This window comes from Drosophila montana, unplaced genomic scaffold (genome assembly GCF_035044405.1).
Source record: "Drosophila montana isolate Dmon_TW-CO22-7 unplaced genomic scaffold, ASM3504440v1 contig_3626_1, whole genome shotgun sequence".
NCBI classification, from domain to species: domain Eukaryota; kingdom Metazoa; phylum Arthropoda; class Insecta; order Diptera; family Drosophilidae; genus Drosophila; species Drosophila montana.
The window spans coordinates 268,536-286,882 of NW_026998511.1; the positions used below are offsets into that span (position 1 = coordinate 268,536).

Genomic DNA, 18,347 nt, shown 5'->3' on the forward strand with positions numbered 1-18,347 from the left:
ACATATTGCAATTGCGATACTGGGCGCAGGGAGGGGGGGGGGGGGGGGGGATGCGTGGCATTGTGTAATCTATATGCTAATCAGTTGGCCTTGGTTAACGCCTGGAGACGCACCGCGACTTGGACTATTAAATCTACGCTCATGAAGCTGAATGCGGGGGGGTTGATGTGAAATTTGGCAATTCGGGCAAATTAATTAAAAAATTTTGAGCCAGGCCACGCGAAATTATCGACACACGCAAAGGGACAGGCGCCGGAATTGTTGCTGCAACTGCAACTGGAACTGCAACTGCAACCGGACACGTGCAACAAAATAATTTTTCAATTACATTTTCGGGTTTCGTGTGTGCGGTGCAAGCACTCTGCTGCCCTTTCTATACCCTGAACCCATTGCAAATGGCTAAAAAGGGTATTATGTATTTGTGCCAATGTATGTAACAGGCAGAAGGAAGCATCCGTCCGTCGGTCCGTATGTATGAACGCAAGGATCTCGAAACCTATAAGAGCTAGAGACTTGAAATTTTGGCTGTAGGTCCTCCTAGTGCCCGCGCAGATCGAGTTTGTTTCCGATATTCGATAACTTGCCCCGTTTCCAAGTAATCGATAAAAAATAATATGAGCTAGAGTCACCAAAGTTGACATGTAGCTTCGAGAATAGTATATATATATCAAAGGTCTTTCATTTTATACCTATCGCCTATTGGAAGAAGAGGGTTCAGGGTATCCCCTAGTCGGGAGCTCCCGACTAGAACCTCTTACTTGTTAAAAATGGCCCCTGCCCAATGCCGATCCCGGCCAACAGCCAACGATGACCACAGAACCGGATGCGGCCGGGATGCGGGCCAGGTGCATAAGCATTCCGTGTGCGGTGGCATTGCGACCGCTAAGCCCACCCATTCAATCCCCAACCCCAATCCGAACCCAATGCATGCCACGCCCCCTTTCACGTGTGCCTTTTTGCATCAAATTTTGATGCAAAATTGATTCCATGGCATTTTTGTGGGCAACGCAATTCAGTCGTTATCCAAAAGCTGGACCTGCTATGCTTAGAGTGGACCCAAATGCTGCACAAAACAATGCGAACGTACAGCAAGAGAGAGAGAGAGAGAGAGAGATGATCGAGCTTTAAGCAGTCTATGTGGAGAAAGCTTTATGAATGTTATCATCAAGAGAAAGAGCTTTTGTAGGAGAAACTGAGCTTGAATAAACTTTGGGAAGAGAGAGAGGGGAAGCGTAACAAAGCTGGCAATAAAAGAAAATAATCAAGAAAGAGAGAAGAGCAGAAGAGTTACAGTAGAAGGAGCTTTAAGAATTTCATTATGAACAGAATGAGCTTTTATTAGTGTGAGCTTTGGAAGAAAACCTGTGAAGAGAGCTTTACGAAGCTTTACAGTAGACAAAATAGGACTTTATAAGGGCTAAGGAGCTGACAGATTGAAGAATACGATCATCAATAGAAACAGCTTTTGTAAAAGAGTGCGAGCTTTAATTACCGGAAAAAAAATAGGGAGCTTTACAAAGCTGACAACCAACAAAAGAAACTTTCGTTAGAAAGTTTTATATAAAATGTGCTGAGTCTTATCAACTGTAGGTGGAAAGAGAGAAAAAGCTTTTTGAACTAGATAGAGCTTTTGGCGAGAACAGGTAAAACTTTTGACACAGTTGATGATCTTGAGATTTTTCGCATATTTTATTTGCCTAAGAAAAGCTAACGAGAGATTTGTCTGATTGTCAGTAACAATCATCAATAAAATGTAATTTCGATACATTTATCGATAGGTTTATAGCTAGCGTATATGAATATTTATATTTGAGCACTGTACAGCACTCAAAAGTGAACTTTTCAGTATTGTTAAGTATTTATTGTGCACTTGTCAGTGATTTTCAAAAAGAGCTACGCAATACTATGCCATCTATTTTTTGCTCACTTTTGAGCACTTATTGTTTTGTTGACTTTCTGCAACACTTAGCAGTGTTGAAAATGAATTCGTTTTAGGAACTTTCACACACACACACAGACAGAGACGCGCGCGCACTGCATGTAAAATGTTATAAATGTAATTGCATTGAAAATAGAAATCATGCGTTTAGAGCAGGAGCCTCGGATGCCATCGACTGCGTTGATTCAATTACACAGCGTGGCGATTCCATAGATGAATAAATGGTTGGTTTTTGGCCGGTTGGCTGGCTGGTTGGTTGGTTGGTTGTCTGGTTTTTGGCTGGTTCGACTCGTTGTCCGTCTCATTTTAATCAATTATAATTGCTCGTATTTTTGATTAGTTGGCACCTGGTTGGTTGAAATTGTTTTCCTGCCACTTTTTTGGTCCGGCTTTTTGGCCCGGCTGCATGGTAAACATTTTACGTAATTGCGCACATATTTAAATTACGTTCACATTGCATCAAATTATGGGGCCAAAGTAAATCTGGCTATTGCAAGCGTGCGTCTTCCGTCCAGCATCCTATTTTCATATGCATATACATACATGAATACGCACGAGGGCCGATTAATCCGTATCAACATTTATCGTTCACATATATATAACAGTTTTGTTTTTTTTTTTATATATTAAAGCTCAGATAAGCGCTTTCTTTCAGTTAGGCAATGCTTTTACTCAAGCTTTCATTAAAGCTTCACAATTTTGCACACCTTTCGAGAGCTTTACTCTAAGCTAGAATACCATAAAATGTTGGACTTAGCTTTAAGACAGCGAATCGCCCAATTCAATATTAAAGCTTTAAAAAGCTTTAAGCAAAGCTTCAATACGCTAACCTCTTGCTTAAATCTAGCAGAGCTTAAAGTTAACAGAGCTTAAATAGAGCAGAGCTTTGAGACAGCAAAACGCCTACTGAAAATCTGAAAGCTTCAATAAAAGCTTGAATAGAAGCTCTGTCAGACTTTAAGCATTCAATTAACCAATTCGTTGTCTTTATTATATTCTAGCTTAGACTGCGAATCGCTATATTAAATACTTTAAACTCAACAAAGCTTTTCTTCAATTTCGTATTAAAGCTCAGTCAAGATAAACTAGAATTGAATAAAGTTTTGACCTGAGCCTTAAGCTATTTATTCAAGCTTTAATTAAAGCTCTGAAAAGCTTTAAGTGTTCAATTCAGAGATTTGGTGTCTCAAAGCTCAATCCAAAACCTTGTTTAGAGCAAGGCTCCGACAAGGTGTGCAAGGCTTTAGCAATTGTTCTGATATACTACTAGATACCCTGTACAGCAGCTTAAAACCTTTCTAGGCTAACATGGTATTAGATCCAAGCTTCGTTTTCTTGCTCATATATTTAGCAATATTATATTACAGGGTATTTAAATAGTAATTGCTCAACTTAATTACTTTTGCGGCAGCCCTCGGCTATTGCATTCTCTAGACCAAACCATACATTATAAATGTGTTCCTTTTACAGGGTATTTAAATGTTATCAGTTTAGCTTATTTTAAATACTTTCGCGACAATCTTTGGATGCTTGACTATTTGCTGCATTATTTTGATACAATTTTTGTCAACTTTTTTACAGGGTATTTGTATTTGAATGCCATTTGCTTAGCTTAGCTGAGACAATCTTTGTATGCCTGACTATTTGCTGCATTATTTTGATAAAATTTTTGTCAACTTTTTTACAGGGTATTTATATGCCATTTGCCTAGCTTAGCTGAGCTACTTTTATGTTAGTTCTCGCCAGCTGCGTGCTCAAGTCTTTGTAATGCATTTTGAACGCCTTCACTTATTTACAGGGTATAGCAAATAGGGTTTGCCAACGTTTTGGGTCAACCCTCGGCCTGCCTAAGCCAAAATGGCCAATGGCTGCCTGGCAAAACTGTCAGTTAATAGGGACCAGAAGCGCAACGAGCTGCTATGCAGTTGTTTATAAGCCTTCGGCATTGTCTGGCTGCGTCTTCAGGTTGCACAGCACACCCCCTCCCTTGCTGTTGCTACCCCAACCCCCCACCCCCCGCCACGTCTCTGTCCAGAGCAGCTGCGTTTCAGCATTTGAGTTGAGAATCGTTTTGTCTGCTCTTTGGCTGTCCGGCTGCATTTTGCATAAGGTTTTTGCAGCCGACTGCTCACATTGGATTGTAATTTATTTATATTGTCTCCGTAAATATTTATGCACATATTTTTATTGATTTATAAATCAATTGCGAGCAGGCAGCCCAGGCCCAGGCCCAGGCCCATCCAGCTGCACAGATTCTGAACTGGACTCTGGCCTGAACCTGAACTCAATTCCCGTCTCGAGTCCGGCCAACGGGCCGTAGGCCGTTTATCACTTGCTGTTTGCCAGGCGGGCGATTGGGTTTCTGTCTTTGGCAGTAATTAACGCCCCACATTGGCCCCACACTTAGCCACCCCCCCAAAGAGAGATTACCTGAAAGCCTTTGGCAATGAACCCTTTGCCCTCTGCCTCTGCCTCTGCGTCTGGCTTGCTGCGTGCTCGAGTGTCGTCTTAACGGGTCGCTCGACACCGCCAAAAACTTCAAAGCTAATCCCCGCAATTAAACTGAATGTGTGTGTGTGTGTGTGTGTGTGTGTGTGACCCGACCCCTCCCCCTCCCTCCGCTCTCACCCCTTATCCCTTAGCTGAGGTCGCAATTGGCCATAAGCAGCCGCTTTTGGCCCATTGATTTGATTTCATCTTTTGGCCCCATTTTCTGGCCGCCTGCCACGCCTCTTTTCCGCCGCCTTCCTCTTGCCACGGCTGTGCATAGATATACATATGCAATATGTATCCACGTTTACACAAAAAAAAAACAACAACAAAAAACATTTGTGCATTTGAATAATAAGTGTGCCTTAGTCGGGTGTGCCCGACTAGCAGATACCCTCTATACAGTTGCCCTCCAAGCTGGCTTTAAAAATATTTTTGTTTTTTTTTTTTCTATGCAGAATGTTGCCCTGCTTCTTCTTCTCCACTTTATCATCGATTCGTATAACGAAATCGATTTTTATCGATATTATTAAAATCGAATGATATCGAAAAGAAAAATTTCAAGCTGGTTCATCTCAAAATCGATTCTTATCGATTATCTAAGAATAAGATAAGATATCGTAGAGAAAAATAATAAGCTCGTTTATATCAAAATCGATCTTTATCGACTTTATGAAAATGAGAGCAGATATCGATATCGAATAGAAAAATGTTGAACCCTTTCATATCAAAATCTATTTATGTCGATATTATGCAAATGAAAGGAGATATCGGAAAGAACGAAACATGACAAGATCGTTTTCTATCGACTTTAGAAATATGAGAACTGTTATCGAAAAGAAAAATGATAAGCTGGTTTATCAAAATCGATTTTTATCGATACTATGAAAGTGAGGGGAAATATCGAAACGAAATATAATAAGCTCGCTGATAAAATAATCGATTTTTATCGATAATATTAAAATGAGAGCAGGTATCGAAAAGTTAAATTATAAGCTCGTTTATCAAAATCGATTCTTATCGAAATTGTGCAAATGAAGAGATATATCATTAAGATGATGTATATATCTTTCGAATTTCAAGTCTCTAGCTAACAGCTAGACAAACAGACAGGCTAGATCGTCTGAGTTCGTCATTTTGTTCAGATATATATATATATATATAAGCTCTCTTATAGGAGATGCTTCCTTCTGCCTACTGCACAACAAAAAAAAAAGCACATAAGCACATTTGCATAAGTTCTAAGCAGAATACCCCATTGCCAAGGGATTACAGGGTGTGCGTTCACACCTCAAACATGGCACAGCCTTTTTTTTTGTATTTTCTTTAAGTGTATGTGTTTATACAGATATATATAGATATATATAGATATATATATATGTGTCTATATATATCTATAGTAAATTTGGAAAATATTTCACAGGCAATTTCGCATGCTGTGAGACATATTCTGAATGTCCTGTGTCCTGTGCTCAGACCCCTGAGCCCTGAGTCCTTAGTCCTCAGTCCTCAGTCCTGCGTCCTGAGTCCTTTGTCCTGCGTCCTGCCACGCCGCCTCGCTGCGTCCTGCGTCCTGCGGCAGGCAGGCAGGCGGCATTCACTTTTGCGCATACTTCGACAAACGGTAATAAAAAATTCAGTTCACGTCTCAAGCACTTATTGATACGTGAGCATAGATGACACACACACACACGCACACATAAATAGCGCATATATATGCATAGCCCCAGCGGTTGACTGTGTGTGTGTGTGTGTGTGTGTGTGTCTGAGCCAAGCTGAAAGCCCGCAAATGTTAAGAGAAACAACGCAAGAGCGACGCGCGTTCTGTCATCAGCCCAAGGGGACAATGCAGGACATTCAGTTACTATACCAAAGGATGGCAATTGATGACAGGGGGGATGGGGTGGAGGGGAAGGGGGGGGGGGGGGGTTTGGCTGGCTGGACAAGAAGAACGTCAGAGTCCAAATGCCAATTACTGACCATGAAAAATGACCAAATGCCGCATAAAAAAAATATGGCCAACAAATTGTTTGCACAAAGTTTCACGCATCAATTTGGTTAAACAGGTTTTTTTTAGTTTTTTGTTTTTTACGGCCTAAAAAAAAGTCAATGTCATATGTGGCAATATCACGACTTTCCCCCGCCAACTCCCCTGCCCCTTGGCAAATCCTCCTGCTCTGGCCCGCCGCTCGGCTGAGGCGCGATAATTTGTTGCTCGATGTTGGCAATTTAGCTCGCATCGGACATTAAGCCCATCTTTTTTTAAGAAGAAGCACAAGTTCTCAACAGTTCTCTCTCCGTTGTTGTGCCGTGTTTGCGATGGAGAGAAGCAAGAAGCGGTTCAGACCTTTCTCCCCATCATCTGACTCTCACTTCCTCTTTCTCTATCTCTCATTCTCTATCTCTCTCTCTCTCTCTCTCTCACTCTCTCAGTCTCTCTCTCTCTCTCTCTCTCTCTCTCTCTCTTACTCTCTTACTCTCTTACTCTCTTACTCTCTTACTCTCTCACTCTCAAAATCTCTTACTGTTACTCTCTCTCATTCTCTCTCTATCTCTCTCTCTCGTTCTCTTTCTCTCCCGTTCACTTTCTCTCTCTCACTCCCTCACTCCCCCTCTCTCTCTCTCTCTCTCACTCCCTCACTCCCCCACTCTCTCTCTCTGTCTCTCTCTCTCTCCCATCTCTCTGCTTTTCTCTCTCATTCTTTAGTTCTTTCTCCGTTTATTTTTCTCTCTCTCTCTCTCGTGGTCTCAGTCTCTCTGAGGCACACTCTTGCTCTCCGAGCAAAGTAAAGGTTATTGTTTTCTTTTAATATTTTCATTCTATTTCTATCTCTTTTCGCCCTTACTTATTTTTCTCTCTATCTTGATGTCTCAGTCGACCTCATAAAGCAATTTCTCTCTTTTAAAATGTCAACTGATGTTTCTCTCTCTTGCTCTCTTTATGTTCCTCTTTATCGCTCTTACTGTCTTTCTTGCTCTCTTTCCCTATATTGCGCGTTCTCTCTTGCTCTTGTTCTCTATAACCCTCTCTCCTTCTCTCTCTCTCTCTCTCTCACTACTCCCTTCTATCGCTTGCACTATTTTTATCTCTCTTGTTTTCTCTGGCTCCCCAACTCTTTCTTGAGTTCGATTTCGCTACGTTATTTATCCATCTTCTTTACTCTTTCTCCCTCTCTCTCTCTTTTTCCATCCCTCCCTCTCTCGCTGTTTCTCTGTCTCTCCTAATACTAGGCTTAACGTGAACGTGGTAAATGTGAACTTAGCAGGCATCTATCTCTCCCCCCCCCCCCCCCCCTCCTCTGTCTATCTCTCAGAGGCGTCTTACCCCCTGACACGCACGCCTCCCATTTGGCTGGCTGATGGAAGAGACCGCGATGAAGGATATCGTATCCTGACCACGCGCGCCATGCAAATGAATTACGTGACTGAATCGTTTAACTAACGGCAATTGCAAAGGACGAGCGTAAACCGGGCAAAATTGTATTTGATTTCACGTTGTTTTCACTCACAACAATAAAATGAACTAATTAATTAATGCGATAAAGGCAGACAGAGACAGAGACAGAGAGAGAGAGAGAGCGCGAGAGAGGGAGAGGGAGAGAAGGAGAGGGATTGAGACAGGCTGGAAAGGAAGGGAGAATGGGGGCATGGTCATAGGTCGACAATGCGATATAGTAAGCCAGCATGCGGCCTATGCGACAGCTAAAGAGACGAAAGAGTCTGAGCGAGAGCGAGAGAGAGGGAGAGAGAGAGAGAGCATGTCAGGGGAAAAGCGGGAGAGAAATCAATTAACATTATTCATTCGAATACAATTAATTTTCATAATTAAGCACGCCCGTTGAGCTCTTTGAAGTTGGCGCAACAATCACATCCGCACAAACATCCGCATCCGCATCCGCGCTGATGCTGCTCCAATTTGCAGTGGCCCGGCACAAAGGCAATTGCCGAGGCGAGTGCCAATCTCAGCGACAACAACAGCAGCAGCAGCAGCAGCAGCAGCAACGGCGGCATAAACAGGTGACACCAGAGACAATAAGCTGCAATAAAAAAAACACAAACTCACACACACACACACACACACACAGCCAGTGGAAACACGTTAAAACAATCTAAGCGCGACGCACAAAATGCTCTGCATTCAGTGTTGCATAGTGTTGCGAAAAGCTATTGATCGTATAAACTATCGATCAGATCGCTGGCCATCGATAGTTTTTGCGTATTGTAAAATGTCGAATGAATAAAATAAATGTAGAATGTTACGTAATGTTAAATGGAATTCAGTTATTTATATTATTTTTTGGCCTACGTAAGTGAAGCTATTCCGAAACTGAGTAAAACGAGAATTTGCAAGTTTTCTAAGTTCAATAAGGCTTTATAGAGGGGAACTGAAATATTTAAGTCGCTTTGGCATCAGCATTTTATATTATTAGAGGAGCTTCTTCTAGTACATCCAAAGCTTGCGAGCTCTAGCTCCAATTGTTTCTGAGTACAATACTTTTACAATATATTTTTGTATCATTTTTTGGCTTGTTACGCGCAAGTGCCCACATTTTGGTATTCTAAATTTAAAGGGTATACAAATGCAACACACACACACACACACACACGATAAGCAACATTTTGTTAAGGCCACTTTGCGACATTTTAATTTAAATGCTAATCAGTTGCCAATAGAGTAAAAAGAGACGCTGCAGCTTCTAACTAGCCGACTATGACCATGGCCTCTCAACAACGAAGAGGACATTCTGGGCTGCCGGGCTGCCGGGCTGCGTGTTCAGGTTGCAAGCAATTTGATGCCGGGAGACGCAGCAGAGCTGCAATTTGTATTTAAAATGTCCGTACATTGTGGATTAGACAGGCGCAACAGCCGCAAGGCCTATGACTGCGCGCGGCCAGCACAACAGGAGCAGCAGCAGGAGCAGGATAGCCGGTGCACAGCTCATCTGGTAGATGCTGGTTGGGACATCATTATCATTTGCATTTTTGGCTGACGATGGCCAGGCAATGGGCTCTGGCAGGGCCCATTTATGCAACGTGCACAATAAGTATACCTGATAGCATCAGCAAAGTCCATTTTCGGTGTCAAAATGCACAATCAACAACAACAGCAAAAACACACACACACACACACACACACACACACACACACACACACTATTAATCATGACTGTAATTTGCTGCCTACTCGAAACAAGCTGAAAATTGGCATTGCGAAAGCATGCCCATGGCACGTTACTTAAATTACAAATAAACAAGAAAACTTGCCTACAACTTTCAGCGCTTTAACATTGGCCTACAATTTGCCCCAAAAAGCTCGGATAAAACAAACTTTGAAAAAAGCAACGCACACACACACAAAACGTTTTTTTTTTTTGTTTTCGCAACAAAAACTCGTTATTTTGGCGCCAAACGTAACGGACGATAGCTGCCAGCGATAACTAATAATCGATATGCCGCACACTAGAAAGCTGACTGCTGCAACACGCCGCAGCAAAATATTGTTACTTTGGCGCCAAACGTAACGGACGATAGCTGCCAGCGATATCTAATAATCGATATGCTAAAAAGCTGACTGCTACAACACGCCGCGGCGCTGTCCACTCGACAAGCGGCAGCGATAACATATAAAATGCACAGCTGAAAGCCAGCCGCACCGCACGTGGAGAAATACATATATATTAACGAAAATAAAATAGACGCAGTTTGTTACAAATGCCCGAAATGGAGGTGGAAAATATACAAGTGGATAAGTTTGTGCCCGCCAAGAAGGCGCTAAAGCGCAGCGCCGTGGCAAACACAGACGACGACGTCGAAATGCTGGTGGACGCGGCCACGGGCATCGAGGGGGCAGATCGTGCCAGCAGCAGCGATCAGGCGGCGCCGCCGCGGGCCAAACGGATACGCAGCGAGCTGCGCAAGGTGTCGGTGCCGCCGCACCGATACTCCTCGTTGAAGGAGCAATGGATGAAGATCTTTACGCCGGTTGTGGAGCACATGAAGCTGCAGATACGCTTCAATATGAAGGCGCGTCAGGTGGAGCTACGCATCGGGCCGGAGACGCCCGATATATCGAATCTGCAGAAGGGCGCCGACTTTGTCAAGGCCTTCCTATGCGGCTTTGAGGTGGACGACGCCCTGGCGCTGCTACGTCTCGAGGATCTGTTCATTGAGACCTTCGAAATCAAGGACGTGAAGACGCTGCGCGGCGATCATCAGTCCCGCGCGATCGGTCGACTCGCCGGCAAGGGCGGTCGCACCAAGTTCACCATTGAGAACGTGACCAAGACTCGCATTGTGCTCGCCGACAGCAAGATCCATATACTGGGCAGCTATCAGAACATTCAGCTGGCACGTCGCGCCATCTGCAACCTGATCCTCGGCTCGCCGCCAAGCAAAGTCTATGGCAATCTGCGCGCTGTCGCCTCCCGCCTCTCGGAGCGCATGTAATGGCTGTGATCTTGGGTCTGCGTGGGCCTGGCATGGGCCCAGACTACAATTAAGTTAAGATATTCCCTTCTCTTTTTTTTTTCGTTTTATAATAAATATATATGTACATATATGTATATGGCGTGTGTTTTAATATTCCTTGTGATATAATTGCAGGTGTACTTTTGTTTCTTTTAGTCCGTGAACCGGTTCGAAAGATTATATATACGAACCGGTTCAGAAGCGTATACTGAAGCTTATACTCAACGCTTTGACGAAATTCCCCTGAACCGGTTCGAATGATGGTTCAGAGAGATATCTTGTATGCTGGCGTGTGTTTCAATATTCCTTTTGTTCCTTTCAGTCCGTGAACCGGTTCGCAACGGATTAAACACCTGAGCTTTCCTATAGCTGATCTACTCTAGCTTTGGAACTGAAGATAACGTCGCGAACATATATCGTACGATTATATATACGAACCGGTTCAAATGCGGTTCAGGAGCGAATGCTGAAGCTTATACTCAACGCTTAAATTTTAAGATTTGACGAACCGGTTCCTCTGAACCGGTTCGAAGGGTGGCTCAGAGAGATATCTTGTATGCTGGCGTGTTTCAATATTCCCTTTGTTTCTTTCAGTCCGTGAACCGGTTCGCAACGGGTTTAACACCTCAGCTTTCCGATAGCTGATCTACTCCAGCTTTGGAACTGAAGGTTACGTCGCTTTGCCCAAGCGAACGAATAGCGCAAGTTAATATATACGAACCGGTTCAAAAGTGGTTCAGGAGCGTATACTGAAGCTTATGCTCAACGCTTAAATTAATATAAGATTTGACGAAATTCCCCTGAACCGGTTCGAAGTGTGGTTCAGAGAAATATCTTGTATGCTGCCTAAGTTCAAGATCTATCCATGAGAAATTACTTATCATATATGTTCTGAACATATTTTTTGCCGGTCTTAAAAGTATTTCAGAAACGAAATTTTTGTGATAAAATAAAGATAATAAGTTTTGCGCACACAACTTATTAATAAAACCCTTATGATGAATGCATGACAAACAGATTAAACTTACCCGCATTCATGAGAATCACATAGAGAGGCGTTATTAACAATTTAGTTTTTAATGGGCACTGAATTGGTGAGAGAGAGAGAGCTATAAAATAAATGAAAAACTTGGTGAATTAAGAGAGTAAAATGAGAATACGTTGCCCGCACCAAGTTGATAACTTTAAACTTATCCGTGAATAAATTTCAAATATCTGAAGTTAATTGGTTAAATAGTAAGAAACCATCAATTTTCCACGCTAGCAGGTGGAATTTTGCGGAAAAATTGTCAATATTTAAAGCTTGTAAAGCTTGAAAACGAAATTAGTATTAAATATGGACAGGTTAATTGAATTTGACGAATTGTGGAACTGGAGAAAATGTATATAACGGTAAGCGTTTAACTACGATTCTAGTTCATTTTCAAGAGACACACGTTTTTAGTATTTAGACAAAGAACATGAGCTAAAATGGGTTCCCAGATGGAACCTTGCAAGGGTTAGCAGTTCGCAGCAAATCGTTATAAATAAATAAAACATATATTTTACATTGGACAATTACAATATACACAGGGAACTGAACTACACATAAAAAGGGGGAATATTTGCTGGCTGGGGCGGGCTACTAGTTGTGTAAGTTATACATATACCTGTCCTACAGCTTGGTTAGGATCAGGAGCAGCAGCATGAGGAAGGTGACTGCGGCCAGCACGAGAATGATGCACATCTTTCGATTCTTGCGCTGATACATTTCCGCACGCTGCAGCTGGCGCAGACCCTCGGAGACGCGTGTCTGCGTCTGTTCGACATTGTAATCGATGCGATCCAGTACGGTGCCTTGCTCCTGCACCATATGGCCCAGATCTTTGAAGATATCGTTGAGATCGTATATGGACTTGACGATTTTGGTCACCTCACGCTCGCGATGCTCGGCCAGACGTGAGTTCTCCTCCTCAAAAAGCAGCAGCTGCTGTTGTGTCAAGCGATTTGCCACCGGCTTCTTGAAATGATCATCGATCTCCTGCTCATCATCCTCAAAGAGATACGTATTCGCATTGCTCTTGCTGCCCAGGCTGCTGCCAGCGCCAGCACCAGCTGTGCCCAACCCATCCAGAGGCTGCAGAAAGTTGTCAAATGTGTCCACAAAATTGGCCGGCTCGTCGTTGGGATCGCCGTTGCCAAAGTTGCCCAGTTCGACATTGGTAAACTCGTTGTTGTCAAAGTACTTTTGGGAGCGCTCCTCGCGTGAGTTTAGCTGCAGCAGATATGCATTTTGGCTGCTCCGAAACTTGACAGTCAGATCCTGCAGCTGGAGCAGGGCACAGTGCACCGCATTGGCTGTCAGTCGCTGCTCGACTTTGCTGCCGACGCCCAGGCTCGAGCGTACGCACTGTATGTGGCGATGGGCGCTGGCGATCAGCTTGGCCACAATCTGGCTCAAAACCTCAATTTCGCACTCATCGTCTCTTTGGTCATCGAAGGTGGGTCGCAGCAGGTGGCGCGCATGCAGCGAGCCCAGCTCATCCAATTTGGGCTTGATTCTATGAAAAGCAGAGAGCAGAGAGCATTATTAGATGCACACATGCACACATGCACACATTGGCTTTTGTGGACTTGGGACACTCACTTGGACATGGTGTATTGGGCCTCCTCGAATTTATCCAGCCACACGGGCGGCGTGCCGTAGTCATCCTGCATCTCGAGGCCCTCCTCGGCCTCGCGTACGGTATGCTTGAGCAAACGCTCCGAATCGCTGCCACGCTGTTAAGTTCAATTACAATTACATTTATTTGGCATTTCAGACATATGCATGTATTGTCCATATGGTCAAGATGGCGGGGTCTGTCTTACCCGATCGTCATAATGATTTCGATTCTTGCTGGCATTGTTGCGCATGATAACGAAAACTTCCGTTAGATTGCGCGAAGTCATTTTGGCGTTGCGAACAGCCGTGTTTTGTGTATTGTATAAATTTTAACTAACTTGCGTATATTTTACATTTTATTTATTTGCTATTGGCTTCATACCAATGGCATGATGAAATAATCGAACATTCTGTATGACTATCGATTAATATGCGCAACATATGAACCAAAATCAGCTGTGCGCAAAATGGAGCACGTTAACGCATAGTTGAGCTATGTAAAAGTACGAACAGCATACAAAAATCGAACATTCTGTATGACTATCGATTAAAATGCGCAGCATATGAACCGAAATCAGCTGTGCACAAAATGGAGCTATGTAAATGTAGTAACAGCAGCATTAACGCAAAATAGAGCAATGTAAAAGCATAGCATAGCGCAAAACAGTTATGTTAACGGTAACTCTTAACGTATTTTCGTTTGTCTATTAAAATATATTGTACATGAATTTTGAATCAAGTTAATTATAATGCGCTTTAAGTACACAACAAATAAGGAAAAAGAAAAAATTAATTAAGAGCTTTTACTCTTTGGAAAACTCGAGGCTAGCAATAGATTTGACAGCCTATTAAAGGGCAGCTCAAAAAACAGGGTCAACGGAACAGAGAGCACCAAAACTATAACCAAATGTGCCACACACAGGAAGATCTGTAAGAAAATTAACGTAAATATATGTGGTAAAAAGCCAATGGTAAACGCAAAACTTGCCAAAAGGCCAACATCGGCTGGAATCGCATCGCTGAGAGAATAGTATAAATTGAGTATGATCAACGGGTTTAGTAAATATAATGCATAGGTTAAACGATTGAGAGGCTGAAACCAATCCAACTCCAGAAACTGCACCAGCCAGCGCGTAACTTTCCAGCTCCGATCAATTTGGAAGCTGCAGCGAATGAGATGCGCCGTCGCCGTGGATATTCCCCCACGGAGCAGCACCAAGGCGCAGCCCATCGCAGCCGGACTGGCCAGCTGCAGCACCTGCAACTGAAACGCCAGCCAAACGGCAACGGCAGCCAGGGCACACTTGGCCAGCTTGTTGGGGAAGAGGGCCGCAAATGGTTCGGGCAAGCCGCGCGCATGCGCATAGCCATAAATGCCGCCAATGAGATAGGAGAGCATGCGCACCAGGGGACTCGTGTACAGCCAATCGCCAACGCCGTACATGGCTTCAATTGTGCTGGGCACATCCAGCACGATCTGCAGCAGCACCGTGTACAGCACATTGGCCAAAAGCAACATCAGCACCAGACGACGCACTAGCTGTGGATGCCTGTAGAGAGTACAACTTGATTAATCGAGTCAAACGGAAAAACTTTCGAATAGTTCAACAATCTTTTCAGCTCAAACTTGTTCGAGCTAATCAAACCGAACGCGTTTCGAATAGTCCAACAATCTTTTCGGCTCGAGCTGTTCGATCGGAGAACGTAGTTCGAGCTGATCGAGTTCGCATCAAACTTGTTCGAGCTAATCAAACTGAACTCGTTTCGAATAGTCCAACAATCTGTTCAGCTCGACCTGTTCGATCGGAGAACCTAGCTCGAGCTGATCGAGTTCGCATCAAACTTGTTCCAGCTATTCAAACTGAACTCGTTTCGAATAGTCCAACAATCTGTTCAGCTCGACCTGTTCGATCGGAGAACCTAGCTCGAGCTGATCGAGTTCGCATCAAACTTGTTCCAGCTAATCAAACTGAACTCGTTTCGAATAGTCCAACAATCTGTTCAGCTCGAGCTGTTCGATCGGAGAACCTAGCTCGAGCTGATCGAGCTTGTTCGATCGAACATGTTGCTGGCTCGAGCAGTTCGAGCTGCGTTTGTATTCGCGTTGGAATAAATCAGTCTAAGCCGAAACAAAGCTCACCTCGTGTGCACGTAGAGCAGCAGCATGGCGATAATATGGAACTGCATATCGCAGCCCAGCGACCAGGTCCAATTGCAGCACATCTCCTTGATCGGATACAGATTCTGGACAAAGAGCAAATTGCGCCACCAATGCCGCGAGCAGAGCTCATCCAACGGCTCGATCAGATGAAAGACAGACGCCACTCGATGATGGCCAAAGCTCAGCACGGACAGCAGCACGACGAGCAACTGCAGCGGCGCCAGGCGCAGATACCGCTGCGCCAGCTGGCGGCCAAAGCGCCGCACATTGCCGCCCAGCGTGTCCGACGCAATGCAGCGCTGCAGTGCATCGTTGCCCAAGAAATTGGAGACGGTCAGAAAGCCGCTGGCAGAAGGAAACGAAACGGATTAAAGCTGAGATTAAATAGGAATAGGACATTCCGGGTACCTGACGACAAAGAAGACCTCCAAGGCGGCCGGCAGGTAGGCGTGCTGCGTGCAGAGCTTGGCCAGCTTTGCGGCCAGATTCGCGGAATGATTCACCGAAAAGAACTGATACCAGACAACATGAAAGCCGAGCAGCACGAAGGCGCTGCAGACGCGCAGTCCATGGATGACGGCGATCTCCGGCGTGCGGCCCGCTCCGGGCAGTTGCCACAGACGCCGCCAATTGTTGGCCACATCGAAGCAGGCCAGCAACCGGCTGGAGCCGGCCCAGCGGCTGCGCCCCAGCAGCGGGAGCAGCAGCAGCAACAGCAGACTAAAAGCCAGCAGCAGAAGCCAGCGAAAAGCCAGGCGACCCGGCGCCGGCTGCTTCGTGTAGACCAGCTCGGGCCGCAGCTGCAGCCGTTCCAGCCGTTCCATCCGCTGCCCAGCTGCAGTCAACGTCTCGCGCAGCAGCTTGTCCAGCTGCAGGGGATCACAGCTGTGCGGCACACAGAGCCCGATGTGGAGCAGCGGCGGCTCCTTGAGGCTCAGGGTCAGCTGCCAGGGCGAGTTGGCCCGTAGATACACCACACGATAGTCGTGGACGAAGGGCGCCCGCTGGCGCAGCAGCTGCTCCTGGCGCTGGGTAAACACCTGAAGCAGCTGCTCGTTGAGCGAGCGACAAGTCCAACGATTGCCCAGCCAAAAGCTGTTGCCCAGCATGAAATTGTGATAGCCGCTGCCGGAGGCATCAAAGGCTGCAAAAGATTAATTGCATGAATTGGGAGATCAGAGCAAGTGCCTAACCGAGCCCCAAAGGGGCTGTGTTGGGATATTCCCATTTCAGAGCCGGGAAATGTTATCCTAATCCTAAAATCCTAAAATAGACGGACAGTTAGACGGACAGACAATCGGACAGTTAGACGGAAAGATAGACAGTAAGCCGGACAGATAGACGGACAGATGAGCGGATAGTTAGACCGGAAGATAGACGGACAGTTAGACGGACAGACAATCGGACAGTTAGACGGACAGATAGTCGGACAGATGAACGGATAGTTAGACCGGCAGATAGACGGACAGATAGACGGACAGATAGACGGACAGATAGCCGGACAGATAGCCGGACAACTAGACGGACAGTTAGATGGACAGACAAACGGACAGATAGCCGGACAGTTATACGGACAGATAGCCGGACAGTTATACGGACAGATAGACGGACAGTTAGACGGACAGATGAAGAGATAGTTAGACCGGCAGATAGACGGACAGTTAGACTGATTGATAGACGGACAGATACACGGACAGATGGACGGACAGATAGACAGACAGATAGACGGGCAGATAGACGGAAAGATAGAGGGAGAGATAATCCGACAGTTAGACGGACAACTAGACGGACAGATAGACGGACAGACAATCCGACAGTTATACGGACAGTTAGACGGACAGTTAGACGGACAGTTAGATGGAAAGATAGACGGACAGTTAGCCGGACAGATAGACGGACAGATAGTCGGACAGATGAACGGATAGTTAGACCGGCAGATAGACGGACAGTTAGACGGACAGATAGACGGACAGATGGACGGACAGATAGACGGAGAGATATACGGGCAGATAGACGGAAAGGTAGACGGAGAGACAATCCGACAGTTAGACGGACAACTAGACGGACAGATAGACGGACAGACAATCCGACAGTTAGACGGACAGTTAGACGAACTTGGCTAGTTCGAACCAGCGGGTCGTCCTACCTTTCAGCGCCCAGCTGTGCCCGTGCTGCCAGGCGTTATGGAGCTCTCGCAGCTGCTCCACACAGGTTGTCGTCTCTCGCGTGGCATTGCCCGCCGCCAGCTGCGTCAGGTCCAGCAGCAGCGAGCCCGACTCCAAGCCGCCGACCAGGTCAGACTGCGTCGCAAGCAACGCCAGCAGGAACAGCATTAACATCATCCGGATATTTGTTGTCCGCCCGCAGCGAATGTCGTTCGAATACTACTCGCGAATACTACTATAGCGGCTGTTGGGAATATCGTTGAACTTTGATCCTTGCACTTCAAGCGGGCATTCGCAGCGCCCATTTATGCATTGCGCGACCCCATCAAAAGTTTGAACTCGACTAAAAGCAATGCCATTTGCTTCACAATTAAATAAAGTTATTAAAAAAAAAAACAAGTAAGAGATTCTAGTCGGGAGCTCCCGACTAGTTGATACCCTGAACCCTCTTATATGATTCGAACTCATAACTGGCTGCAC

The 18,347-nt window shown here is 45.1% G+C and overlaps 3 protein-coding genes across 3 annotated transcripts; 1 reads left to right on the top strand and 2 right to left on the bottom strand.

Annotated features, from left to right (window-relative positions):
* The first annotated feature begins 10,056 nt into the window (after positions 1 to 10,056).
* Positions 10,057 to 10,992, top strand: l(1)G0004 (lethal (1) G0004). Its single transcript, XM_064692608.1, has one exon. The coding sequence runs from the start codon at positions 10,142 to 10,144 to the stop codon at positions 10,874 to 10,876; it is 735 nt and encodes a 244-aa protein (XP_064548678.1). The 5' UTR covers positions 10,057 to 10,141; the 3' UTR covers positions 10,877 to 10,992.
* Positions 10,993 to 11,955: 963 nt separating this feature from the next.
* On the bottom strand, positions 11,956 to 13,890 carry Syx16 (syntaxin 16). The gene is made up of 3 exons (XM_064692607.1): positions 13,748 to 13,890; positions 13,524 to 13,657; positions 11,956 to 13,437 (listed from the first exon to the last, which is right to left on the bottom strand). Exons 1-3 carry the CDS (start codon positions 13,826 to 13,828, stop codon positions 12,552 to 12,554), a joined length of 1,101 nt encoding a protein of 366 aa, XP_064548677.1. The 5' UTR covers positions 13,829 to 13,890; the 3' UTR covers positions 11,956 to 12,551.
* LOC135435515 (nose resistant to fluoxetine protein 6) lies at positions 13,880 to 18,119 on the bottom strand. Its single transcript, XM_064692606.1, has 5 exons — positions 17,849 to 18,119; positions 16,111 to 16,846; positions 15,682 to 16,047; positions 14,530 to 15,091; positions 13,880 to 14,469 (listed from the first exon to the last, which is right to left on the bottom strand). The coding sequence occupies exons 1-5, from the start codon at positions 18,042 to 18,044 to the stop codon at positions 14,335 to 14,337; spliced, it is 1,995 nt and encodes a 664-aa protein (XP_064548676.1). The 5' UTR covers positions 18,045 to 18,119; the 3' UTR covers positions 13,880 to 14,334.
* Positions 18,120 to 18,347: the final 228 nt, after the last annotated feature.